At 42.2% G+C, this 12,263-nt stretch overlaps 1 protein-coding gene across 1 annotated transcript in view; it reads left to right on the top strand.

Annotated features, from left to right (window-relative positions):
• The window catches only part of LOC138284363 (mucin-2-like), a 1,502,605-nt gene that overhangs the window by 1,091,124 nt on the left and 399,218 nt on the right, over positions 1-12,263 (top strand). The window contains exon 32 of the mRNA XM_069223056.1: positions 11,724-11,874. Coding sequence (XP_069079157.1) covers positions 11,724-11,874 — 151 coding nt within the window. The remainder of the gene's footprint in view (positions 1-11,723; positions 11,875-12,263) is intronic.

Genomic DNA, 12,263 nt, shown 5'->3' on the forward strand with positions numbered 1-12,263 from the left:
TCTCACTGAGGGTACACTCTAAGATACTTTGGCATATTGTCATAAAAATAAAGTACCTTTATTTTTAGTATAACTGTGTATTGTGTTTTCTTATGATATTGTGCATATGACACTAGGTGGTACTGTAGTAGCTTCACACGTCTCCTAGTTCAGCCTAAGCTGCTCTGCTAAGCTACCATTATCTATCAGCCTAAGCTGCTAGACACCCTATACACTAATAAGGAATAACTGGGCCTGGTGCAAGGTGCAAGTACCCCTTGGTACTCACTACAAGCCAGTCCAGCCTCCTACAATACCTGAAGATAGTCATCTCTGAATTGATGGTCAGGTTTCTGACGGTATTGCTCCTTGAACGGTCCTCAACCTCAAGCTGTAACTTTCACAGGTATCCATAGTTGATTGTCCGCGCTGTACATGTACAGCGATCTCTAATAGAACATTAAAGGTTTGCTAAACTTGGACTATATTGGTCAAAAGGTTCAGGCCAATCGCTCATATAACATTGCTGTGAAAATCCAGTACTGTAAACCAGCTAACATCCCCATTTTTAAAGAACATTTTGAAAGTCTGAAAACTGTGATAAGAAACGATAAGAGAGGGAATTATGAATGAGAAACGGCATCTACGTCTTTAGAAGTCACTGCTTTGTTAACAGATGTTATGATTGTTGTTAGACCAGGCAGCGTTAGCATGACCTTCCACCTAACGTTTTGCCTTACTCCTTTTTTTCTGGTCTTGTTTTTGTTGCCTTAGGACTGTGAGCACTTTACCAACGCTGACCAGTTCTAAAGTGAATGTACTTTCTCCTCTTACCATGGCAAAATTGGTTTACCTCCAATTGGCACATTTAATTAACTTGTAAGTCCCCAGTAAAGTGGCACTACACATAAACGGTACCTGCAAATTAAATGCTACTAGTAGGCTTGCAGTCCTTATTGTGTCACTCACTTAAGTAGCCCTTCAGACATGTCTCAGGCCTGTCATTGCAGCCTGTGCACTGTTTGTAACTGTCAATTTTGACATGGAAAAATTTACATATTGTCGGGCCTAAACCTTGCTTTTTAATACATATAAGTTGTTCCAGGGTAGGCCCTAAACAGCCCATAATGCAGAGTGCAGTTTATTTAAATATTTGGACATATGCTTTTAAGTTATACATGTCTTAGTAGTGAAAAACTATTACATTTGTTTTTCACTACTGCACTACTCTCCTATAGGATAACATTGCCTTAATTTCTTACATTTAACAAGTGATAACTTCCAAGTGGGTGCAGGTATAAATATCAAGACTGCTGTCTAACAATCTAATTTAAATCATCCTTTAATGGTAAAATTGGATTTAAAATCACTATTCAGAAAATGTCACTTTTGGAAAGTTGCCATTTTCTTGTCCTAACCATTTGGTGCCTGTAGTCTGCATCCTAGGTCACATGACTAGGTGTAGCTGGTAATTGATCTTTGTGTATTGCTTCCAGAAAGTGAGACTAAGGGAAAGATAGGTGCTGATGAAGAGGAGGAGCTGTCACCTATCACACTTGCATATCACAAAGGCTCTTCCTTAATACACTTACAAAGGGTTTGACAATAGTCTTTTGTGACCTCAGACAAGCTGGGGCCCGGGAAGGGAGACCGGACATTCCAATCCCTTCTTGGGGGGTGAATGGGTGGAAACCTCCAAAACCTTGTCCTGTTTTAAAGTGGGCATCTGATTTAAATATTGGACCCTTAGACTTCAATACACCTCTTGACCTGTGGAAGACTCAGAAGGACTGCTGTGCTGCTCTGCAAGAAGGACTGCTACTCTGTTCTATGTTGCCCTGCTGCCTGAGTGAAAGGAGTAGACCTGCATCTTGAACCCAGGACCAATAGGGTGACTCTATGGGCTAGTTGGCTGGTCTTCTGATCAGAGCTTCAGAGACAGAAAAGTGTCCAACCATCTTGAACCCAGCACCAGGACTCTGTCTGCTGTGAGTCCAACCTCCTAAAATGAGTGCCACCCAAGTCCTGGACCCTTGGCAGCGGGCCTGAAGGTGCTTTGTCAGCCTAGCGGTGGTCCTGTAAGCAGATCTGATACAGCATGACACATCTCCCTGCAGCTGATTTGGAACTGCCAGCAGTGTGTCACATCCCGAATGCCAGACCTAGCATTACAGCCTGCAGTCTGCATGACGCTTACTTGACGAAAGCCTATGCCTAGCAAACCGCTCCTCAAAAACGTCCTCGACAACGATGCAGAACACCTCAGTGCAGCCTCGCAGCTTCTCTGGAACTGCTGCTGCACAGCACACTTTCAACACAGGACAACGTGTTGCAAGCTCCTCATCGACGGCATCCTTGAGATGTTGCAGGACTCCATGTTGCAGGCCCACATCTTCCTCGGAACAACTGCTGCATAATACTTCCTCAACACTAGATCTTTCAATGCTCTTTGAACCAGGATTCAAGGTGTTTTGTTTAGCAGCCCTAACTGGGTTCCTGTATTCAGCCGGTAATGCATTGCGGTCAGCCTTAGTTTATGATGTTGTCCTGGTCTGCCACAAAAAGATAGCAACAGTTGGCGCTTTGTTATTTTAGTCACTATTTTCACTAAAATCTTTAAAGTTGCATACCTTCAGTTACAATGATTGGATTTTTGTCATTTTGATCTCAAATAATTTATAAACCTTTACTCTATTTTTCTAAATTGGTGCGGGAGTTTTCTTGTACTGTGTTTTCATTTTATTAATGTTTGAAGTGCAGCATAAATACTTTACACATTGCCTCTAAGTTAGGACTGATTGCTTTTGTGACAAGGTACCCGAGTGTTAAGCACAGTTTAATTTGCTTGGGTCTCACTTTGACAAGAATTGTGGTTGCTGCTTGATCTGGATTTCATTGCCCTCAACCGGTAAGCCAATTTCTAATATTGGTGGTAATAAAACTATACAGGAATCCATTATTCTTCATGTTTTACTGCAGAAAGCCAACCAGCTAACATTTTCTGATATTTCTAGTTATAAATGGCACAGGTCTTGTGAGTATATTTAGAAGACAGTTTCTCCTAGCTGCCCCTTTCTGAAAAGATATTTCAACATTCTTAAACTTCATATTCTATCAATTCCCAGCAACCTTTGCTAACGATGTGGCTAACTAATGATATGACTAGGTTGTTCCAGTACTAACAACTGGGGTGTAATTTGAGCCTCTCTATTGACTTCTGACTTAGTCTAGATGTGAAAGAAGTCTGGCAAGGGGAAATTTAATTATCACTGAGAAGAAGCATAAAATGTGCTGTTAGAAATTGGGTCTATAGTCAGTAAAGGTATACACCCTTTCCCAGTAGGAACCACAGACCTAGTCAGGGTTAGTTAGATACACACCCTAAATAAACTAGTGCTCACCTTCGGGTAGCTTGGCACAAAGCAGTCAGGCTTAACGTAAGAGGCAATGTGTAAAGTATTTGTGCAACGCTTAAGATGCAGTAACTCAATGAAAGCACCACAAAAGGACTCCACACAGGCTTAGAAAGATAAAGAATATTTATTGGAGTGAAACAAGACCAAAACATAACAATTGCAATAAGTAGAAGTTGAGATAGAAATTTTTATAGCTTAATTGTGATACAGTGCTTAGCAGTCATAAGTAGTCAAAAGGTTACTTGAGGTCGCGAGGGACCGGTGTAAAGTCAAAATCCAGGATGACCACGATGGAGGGTGTTCTGGCTACAAAACCTCCACAGGGTCTGCTGAAACAGTACCTTTGATGAAGCAAATCGTCGATGGCGAGGGCACCATGTGTTGATATTTTTCCTGCACTCTGGGCACTGCGTGGTAAGGAGTCTCTGTGAAAGTGAATGCTGTGCGTCATTGGGTCGTGCAGAGTGTCATCATCGGGCCGTGCAGTCTGTGAATCTGCTGTCATCAGCCAGCCGCTGCGTCACTCGCGATCTGCAGATTTTTCTACTGCACTCTGGCCGATGTTCCATTTTTGCAAGTTTTAGCTGCAGAACCCACTTTGGAGACCCAGGGACTGGAGAGGGGCACCTCTGGCAAGGGTAGGACTTACAGATGGCAGAGTCCAGCAGCACCAGGAGCATTTCAACCAGTCTTTGCTGTCCCTGAGACTGCAGAAGAACAAGGGACTAGCCAGCAAGCTCTTGGAGACACTCTGGGTCATCAGGATGGGTCCAGTCCCTGGTCTCAGAAGGGCAGAGATCAGTAGGCAGCAGGGCAGCTCAGCAATGCAAAGAAGCAGTTTCTTGGAACAGTCAGTCCAGGCAGAGTGGAAATCCTTACAGCACAGCAGAGTTCTTCCCAAGTCCAAGAGTGTTCTGATTTCAGGGGGTAATAGACCCAGCACTTATACCCAAAGGTGCATTTGATGTGGGGGATGACTTCAAAAGATCTCTCTGGAGTGCACAAGTCCCCCTCTCAGCCCAACCCTGGCTCCAAACTAGCAATGGGGGGTAATCACCCCTTTGTGTGGGCTCAGGGCACTACACTTTGGAGTGTAAGAATCAGCACTCCCCATCCTCCTGCCCAGGAAGTCCTATCAGTATGCAGATGAATGCAGATGCAATTAGGTATCCCGTGTTGTGGGTGTCTGGACGGAATGCACAAATATAGCTGTTACCCAATCCTGACCAGATGTGTTTTGGAGATAGCTGTGAGAGCAGAGAAATGCCCACTTTATAAAAGTGGCATGTCTAAAATAGTAATAATAAATCTGAATTTACCATTAAAGAGGATTTATCATTATCATTCCAATGATATGAAACATGAGACAGCTACTCCTTTCTGATCAGGAATTACATCTTAAAGGTATATTAAGGAATTTCCATTGCTGGCCTATAAGAGGAGCAGGCCTCACGGTAATGAAAAACCACTTTGAGAGTTTTTCATTACTAGGACATGGACAACTTAAAAGTACATATCTTGCTTTTTACTTAAATTGCACCATGCACTATGGGCTGCATAGGGCATTAGGGGTGACCTATATGTATGAAGAGGGGCGTTTAAGAGGTTTTAAATGCCAAGTCGAAGTAGCAGTGAAAATGCACACACAGCCTGTGCAATGGTGGGCCTGAGACATGTTTACAGGGCTACTTAAGTAGGTGGCACAATCTTTTCTGCAGGCCCACTAGTAGCATTTAATTTACAGGCCCTGGGTAGAGGGGATGCCACTTTACAAGGAGCGTTGTAAAAATTATGCTACTCCAGCAATGCGAGGAGGCTCCTATTAGAAAAAGCCCTGCACTAATTTTACCCTTCCTCTGAACAGGCGAGAAAATTCTGATGCAGTGAAGTCGCAGATTGACGAAGTGAAATATTGTAAATTTCACTGCATCAGTTCTGCGTGGCTTTTTGCCTGGGAATGCCTACTCTGCATACATTATACCTGGTGCAGGTATAATGTGATTCAGGGCTTTACAAACTGCTGCTTTGGGCCCAATGCGTCAGTTTGTAAATCTGAAACAGTGCAGTGCACTGCAAGCGCCACCGCTGCGTAAAAACAAATTGATGCAGCGGTGGCACAAAGGGCTTGTAAATGAGGCCCTAATTATGCAGGTATGTCTTTGTGATCCCCTTTGGCAACTTCAGGGTGTGGACTGGATCCAGTTGAGAAGGCAAGCTGGGACCCTAACAGAAGTGAGGTTGTGGTAGTTAGGTGCATTTGAAGCCATATAGCTTCTTGAACCAACAACTCCTGTTAATCAATGGCCTTTGCTACCGTGTGAAGATTGCATAATAGGACAATTGTCTAGCTGCGGCTGTGGATACATGTTGCAGTTACAATCACAACTGGAAGATAATAACCTAAATCTTGTGCCATGTTCTTTTCTAGTGTCGTTTTTATCAAATGTGAACTCTTAATTGTAGCTAAGAAGGGCGTTTAGATAGTGCCAGCCACACTGGCCACAAGTCTGCTGCTTCGATCACACAGCACCAATCGAGATTTTAACTCCAAACAATACTTAATTTGAGCCAATGGTTTCTGGTGCTCAGCACTGGCATTTAATTGTCCACATTGGCTCAGATGACAGTCTACCACGTGTTGGCTCTGTTTGTCTAAGTTACAGATAAGCACAACAACACATGTTTATTGACATAATATACATTAACAAGCATTTGCATTGCAATAGATCTCGCATTTCCTTGAGTTAGAGCTATCGGCATTGTGAATTCAGAACTGGACTTTTCTTGCCACATAAATTGGTCAACCCTGTCTCATAATTTTGCCTTTTCCTGCCATGTTTTGGTGGTCACTGGCAGCTACTGACATCAAAACTCACGAGCCCATGAGAAGATGAATGCACTACCTTGCATTGTGTAAACACCTGACCAGAAATTGGAAAAAAGGCTGGAAAAGTATTTTCTTTTTATTTTCACAGAATGAAAAGTCTTGTGGGCACTCTTGCCTCCATTTCAACCAGCAGAGCAGCCTGAGAAGATTTATGGTCCCAATAATGGAGATAAGCAATGCCATGTGTGCGATGTCATGAGTGCTGGCAGGGAGGGGCCCTGCAGAGGGAGGGACACTCGAGATGTGTGATGCGAGGCTAAACAAGTTTCACATCATTGCTTCTAGGTTTAGCCACATTCTACCAGAAAGGGCATAATGTGGTTTTGTGAACAGTTAGCTAAATAACCAGGTGTTCCTTTTGTAAAATAAGCTTATTTTAGGAGCCAGAGGTAAATGAGGACAGCACTGGAGTAAAGCCAAAATAAATGTCAGCGACATGGGAGGAACTGAATGCTGCAACAAGGCTCAACAGTAAAAAAAACATACCATTGAATATGAAGCATGGCGCCAAGCCGTGAGGAAAAAGGATTGTGGCTCAGATTAAAGGGAAAACTGAAACCAGACAGGAGGCGAGAGGCGGGTCCATCACATGCTGGAGGAAGCGTGACCTATTGTGATGGCCAATAAAAATGTTCTCTTACTGAATGCTCCCTGGGCAGGAACTTAGGGAAAGGGGGACATTTAGCACAATGTACCATTAAAAGTGAAGCATTTAAGACAAGCATAACAAAGAACGAATGACAAGAGCAGGTGTGGTTATAGCCCACCTGAAGAGACAGCGCATGTGCTGCTTTGGCTCAACCTGAAAAGTACCTGGTCAATGAAGGAGCATGTTTCTTAGGGTGGTGAAATATTCAATAAATATCCTTTGGCAAGTGGTTCACCTCTTTAACTGGTGGCCAAGAAGTCAAAATACAAAATACAGAATAAAATATTAATTTAATGGATACATTAACCACCCTAATCCATGAAACAAAGTCTCACAGAATGCTACATTTGTTTCAGGCCAAACTTGGATGTGAACAAAAGTTTCTTGTGGCATGCTGTGTCACACCTTGACAAAACATTGAAGCAGTGTGGTAAACATTTTTTAAACATATAACATTTTAAAATAAATCAGAGTGCAAGTTCTCTGTTTACACAGGTAATTTCCAGAGCAGCAGAAATCGGAGAAATGTGAGGGCATTGTAAATTACATTTAACTCCCTACCAGCTCTGATTCTTAATAAATCACAGAGCCCCGATTTAGGAAAAAAGTGAAAAGGTCTCGACTTTTAATAAGTGGAAATGTTTTTCAATGATTGATGAGTTTGTGTGGATAGGTGAGTGGATGGCTATGGGAAAGATTCAGTGAGATAAGGATGTAAATAAATGATTGTTTTCAATGTATGTATTAATCCTTTTATGCATTCGTGCAGCCATCTTTACATACTCTCATCCATTAAATCACTGATCCATAAATTCTTCTCACCATTCATTCTGGCATTCACTCTGTCACCCTTATACAAGGGCACATTTTACAATTAATGAAGAACTCCTCTTACTTATGGAGAAAAGCCTGATGTAGTGAGAGGATGATGTTGCATCCTTATTTCTTTGGATAAAAAAAATACTTCCAAATGTTTCTCCTGAGCCTATTTTCCTCCACTCCCATATTAAGATGTCATGATAGCATTAATTATCTATTATTACTAAATGTTGGCCTGTGAAGTGGTTATATTCCTTTTGGACTTAGCATGTCTCCATCAAGCACCTTTGCCCTGTTTTCCTTTAATGCAAACGTGTTAAGAACTAAGGGCCAGATGTAGGAAACTCTTTGCGACTCGCAAACGGCAAAAATTGCCGTTTGCGAGTCGCAAATGTGAGTTTCCTATGCAGAAATGCATTTTGCGAGTCGGGACCGACTCGCAAAATGCATTTCCGACTCGCAAATAGGAAGGGGTGTTCCCTTCCTATTTGCGAGTCTGAGTTGTATGCAATACCATTTGCGACCGCGTACGCGGTCGCAAATGGCATCGCAGTTACCATCCACTTCAAGTGGATGGTAACCCACTCGCAAATTGGAAGGGGTCCCCAAGGGACCCCTTCCACTTTGTGACTGGACCCACAAATATTTTTTCAGGGCAGGGAGTGGTACAAGGGACCACTCCCTGCCCTGAAAAAATACCGAAACTAAAGCTTTCGGTTTTTTTTTAAGTGCAGCTCGTTTTCCTGTAAGGAAAACGGGCTACACTTAAAAACAAAAAAACTGCTTTATTTAAAAGCAGTCACGAACATGGAGGTCTGCTGACGACAGCAGGCCTCCATGTTAGCGAGTGCCTATACTCGCTATGGGGCCACAATTTGCGACCCACCGAGACACCGTACTGCATACCAATTTGCGACTTGCAAATTGCGAGTCGCAGGGACTCGCAATTTGCAAGTCGCAAATTGCCGTTTTGCTACATCTGGCCCCATATGTGTAGGTTCCACGGTTTTAGATAGCTGGCCCCGCATAAGGGAAACATGCAGTTTGTAGAATTAAATCCAGAGAGCGCAGTTAGAATGAACCTTCTTCTCAAACAGCTCTTTAATAAACAATGTGATGTATGTTGGCCTTACCACATAATAAGGATATTACGCAGTGACAAGCGACCGTAGCATGGTAATATGAATGTGTTGCCTAGGGACTACTTATGAAAATGTCAGCATGTTTCAGCAGAAGGACTGCGCAGCCTCTCCGAGCGAGAGTAATACATTATGAAGAATGATGCATCATTAGTTGGCAGCATCGCGGTGTTGCTAGCTTTACCACTAACCCTGCTAATTGCCAGAATCCCAGGTTCCCACCTTTAAAGCAACGATTATAAAAATACTACAATCGGTCAGCGGCTAACATTCGTAATATTTTCATTTCTTTATCAATGTGTTGGGTGTGTAACATTTTAGTGCGCAGCAAAAGGAAAGATTATATCACATCAAACGCGGGATAAAGGTCAAACAATGAGACTTCGTCTCCCACACACGTTTGAATCTTTTGGTAAGGAAAGGTATCATTTTTGACAATAGGCAACTAGAAAAACAAACACCTGAAGGGCCACCCACCCCATGCTGCCTTTATTGTGCTACTACCTGAACAAGTGTCTCAATTTTAGCATGCCAGGGATTTGTCTTATTTCTTACAAAGTAAATATTGAATAGGGCAAACAAGCAGTGGTTTCCTACCTTAAAAAACAGTATGCAAAACAATACAGTCTGCTTGCTTTCGACAGAGGATAGGACAAAAATATGACCTACAAATTGCTATACTTTGGTGATCATACTTGAGTCACAGACCTCTTTTAGCATATGTACTTCATCCAGGAGTACAAACACAATGATAGTTCACACTGAAAACACCTAGCTAGAAGCATGCTGACTGTCCCCCACTGTCTGTCCCAGTCTTCATGTTTGCGCAGAAAGGAAGTTGGAAAGAGTTGGAAAGAGTTCCTTGGACTCGTTCACTTTTCTGGTTGAGTCAGAATAGAAGCAGAAGTAGGACAGTGTCCCCTATAAGTAAGGTAAGATACTGAAGAAGGACTATACTTTCTATCATTTCGGAGAGACGTACGCTTTATGCATGTATCTCACGCGTATTCTCTCCACGGTATGAAAATGTGAAGTCTTTAAGGACGGAGTACATTTTTTGATAAAGAGAAAGATACAGAGACGTGTTTAGGGGGTCAGAGGCTTTTTTTTACCTGTGAGACGAAGACTGTAGTGAAGGCTGGAGTGACTAGTTTCCGCTCAGGAGATCAATGCATATTTATAATAAGCGAGCTGATTCAAAGCGCCACTGCCACCATGAGCGCTAAGGAGGCACACAAAGGAAAAAAAATGAAAAGTAAAACAGTTGACATAAGCAAGCCAATTCAAAGCACCACGGCCGCCATGAGTGTGACCGCGAAGGAGGCACACAAAAGGCAAAAGCATTTGCAATGCAATGGGTCTCGCGTTTGCTCGAGCTAGAGCTATTAGCATTGTAAACTCCTAACCGGACTGTTCTTGCCACATAAATTGAAAATGAAAAGTAAAACAGTTTCACATAACTAACCAAACTTTTCTTGCCACATAAACTGAAAAGTAAAAGTTTCACATAAGCTAGCCGACGGCCGCCATCAGCACAAAGCAGACACACAAAAGGAAACAGAAGTTCGCTTGCAGTGAAACACTCCCAGTGAAATGTATCTGCAAAAGTGCAATTATCCATGTAACCGGAAAAAGTGCAATTATCCTTGTAACCGGCAAAAGTGCAAATATCCATGTAACAGGGTTGATGTCATGCAAAGTGCTCGACTACTGCCCAGAGACATCATGCTGCGAAATAAAGAGAAAAAGTAGTCCAGTAACCATATGGAAAACATTGAGCCGAGTATATTTTCAGTAGTAGGTCGGTGCACTCGAGGAGGGCTAAATACGGGAAAAGGCATGACGTATGCATGCCTTTCACTAATGAAATCAAGTGAATTTTAAAAGGCAAGCCGACGAACCAATCAAACTGAAGGAAGTGACATTGGTGTGGTTACAAGCCCATAGAGAGATTACTGCAGGGTCGAGGGCTTTGCGCCTGACCCTAAAAAGGAGTTCCCGTGCAGCCAAACATATTGGCAAATGTGCAATTATCTATGTAACAGGGTCGGTCCCCAAAGCGGTAACAAAACCGCCCCAAGGAGGGACAAATATAAAGCATTTACCAATGATAACAAACCATTTTTGAAAGGCAAGCCCACGAACGAGTGAAAGTGATGGGCGTGAGGTGAGCATGGTTAAAAGCCTGATTTAGAGTTTGGCAGAGGGAGTTACTCAGTCTCAAATATGACGGATATCACGTCTGCCGTATTATGATCCCTTTATAGCTGTGGGGGTCGTAACGTGTGCCAAACTTTAAATCCAGCCCTTAATATCTACTGTAATGCGTGCGCGTTTTTATTTGGACTTTAGCTTAGCAAAAGGGCTTCTGATTTTGTCTTAAGATTTTAATTTATTGAGTGATACGTCTAGCTTTATTCTCCCTTGTAATGCGTATCAATCCCGAATGCCGTCTGCTTAAATTGCATTAATTCTGATCATATTAACTTCCACGTGAAACGGAGTGTAAAAGCATTTCCTGCAAAAATAAAGCCTCAGCTCATAAGGGGTGTGAAAATATGAACCATACATTAATAATATTCCTTACAAAAAGTCTCCCCGTTTTCAATTTCTAAATCTAGCCAAACTCGCTTTCCACCTACGGTTGATCTCGATTCATTTCCCATCGTACTTGATAATGGTAGTAAGTTATGAATTGTAAAATTGTTGCTGCCAATGTTTTTAATCTGATTTTACAGTACAATTTTCTCAGACTGCCAAAGGTATTTGTTCCCAAGGTTGCAGGGAACTGGTCAAACTGGTGAAACTTCAGTGTTTGAATTTTTTCACTGCAGCCATGTCGAAGCCAGCAATGCGTAAATGGTACTATGGTCAAGGTGGAAGGGGAAGGCTGCTCACCTACTACACAGTTTGATTGTTCCGATGGGTCGAAGTCAGTACGAGTCTATGATTCGAGTGGATGCTGCTACCAATACAAGTGCCCAGGTATGATGCTCTATTGTGTAGATCATAAGTGAAAATAATCCGTATAGTGTGGTTGTTTATAGGATTTAAGGCCAAACGGGACCACCTTTTCGATGTTATCATAAACTTCATAAATGCATACGATCTGTAAGATTTGTAGAACGGTCTCCAAGATAAGTATTTAAGGTAAAATGTAATTACGCTTTTATTAAAAACACCTCTAATCCGCTGTCGGTAGCCAGACTGTTCTACAATCCAGTTAAAGTAATGGATTCACTGTACCATTGGAGAATGATGAGCAAAGCTATTTTTATGCACCATATCTAAATGTCATTATTTTTCGATCAGATTTAGGTGAAGGATGCAATTTAATTCGTGAAAATAATAAAATACATTCAGTAGCCTTGTTG

The sequence above is a fragment of the Pleurodeles waltl genome, chromosome 3_1 (assembly GCF_031143425.1).
Source record: "Pleurodeles waltl isolate 20211129_DDA chromosome 3_1, aPleWal1.hap1.20221129, whole genome shotgun sequence".
NCBI classification, from domain to species: domain Eukaryota; kingdom Metazoa; phylum Chordata; class Amphibia; order Caudata; family Salamandridae; genus Pleurodeles; species Pleurodeles waltl.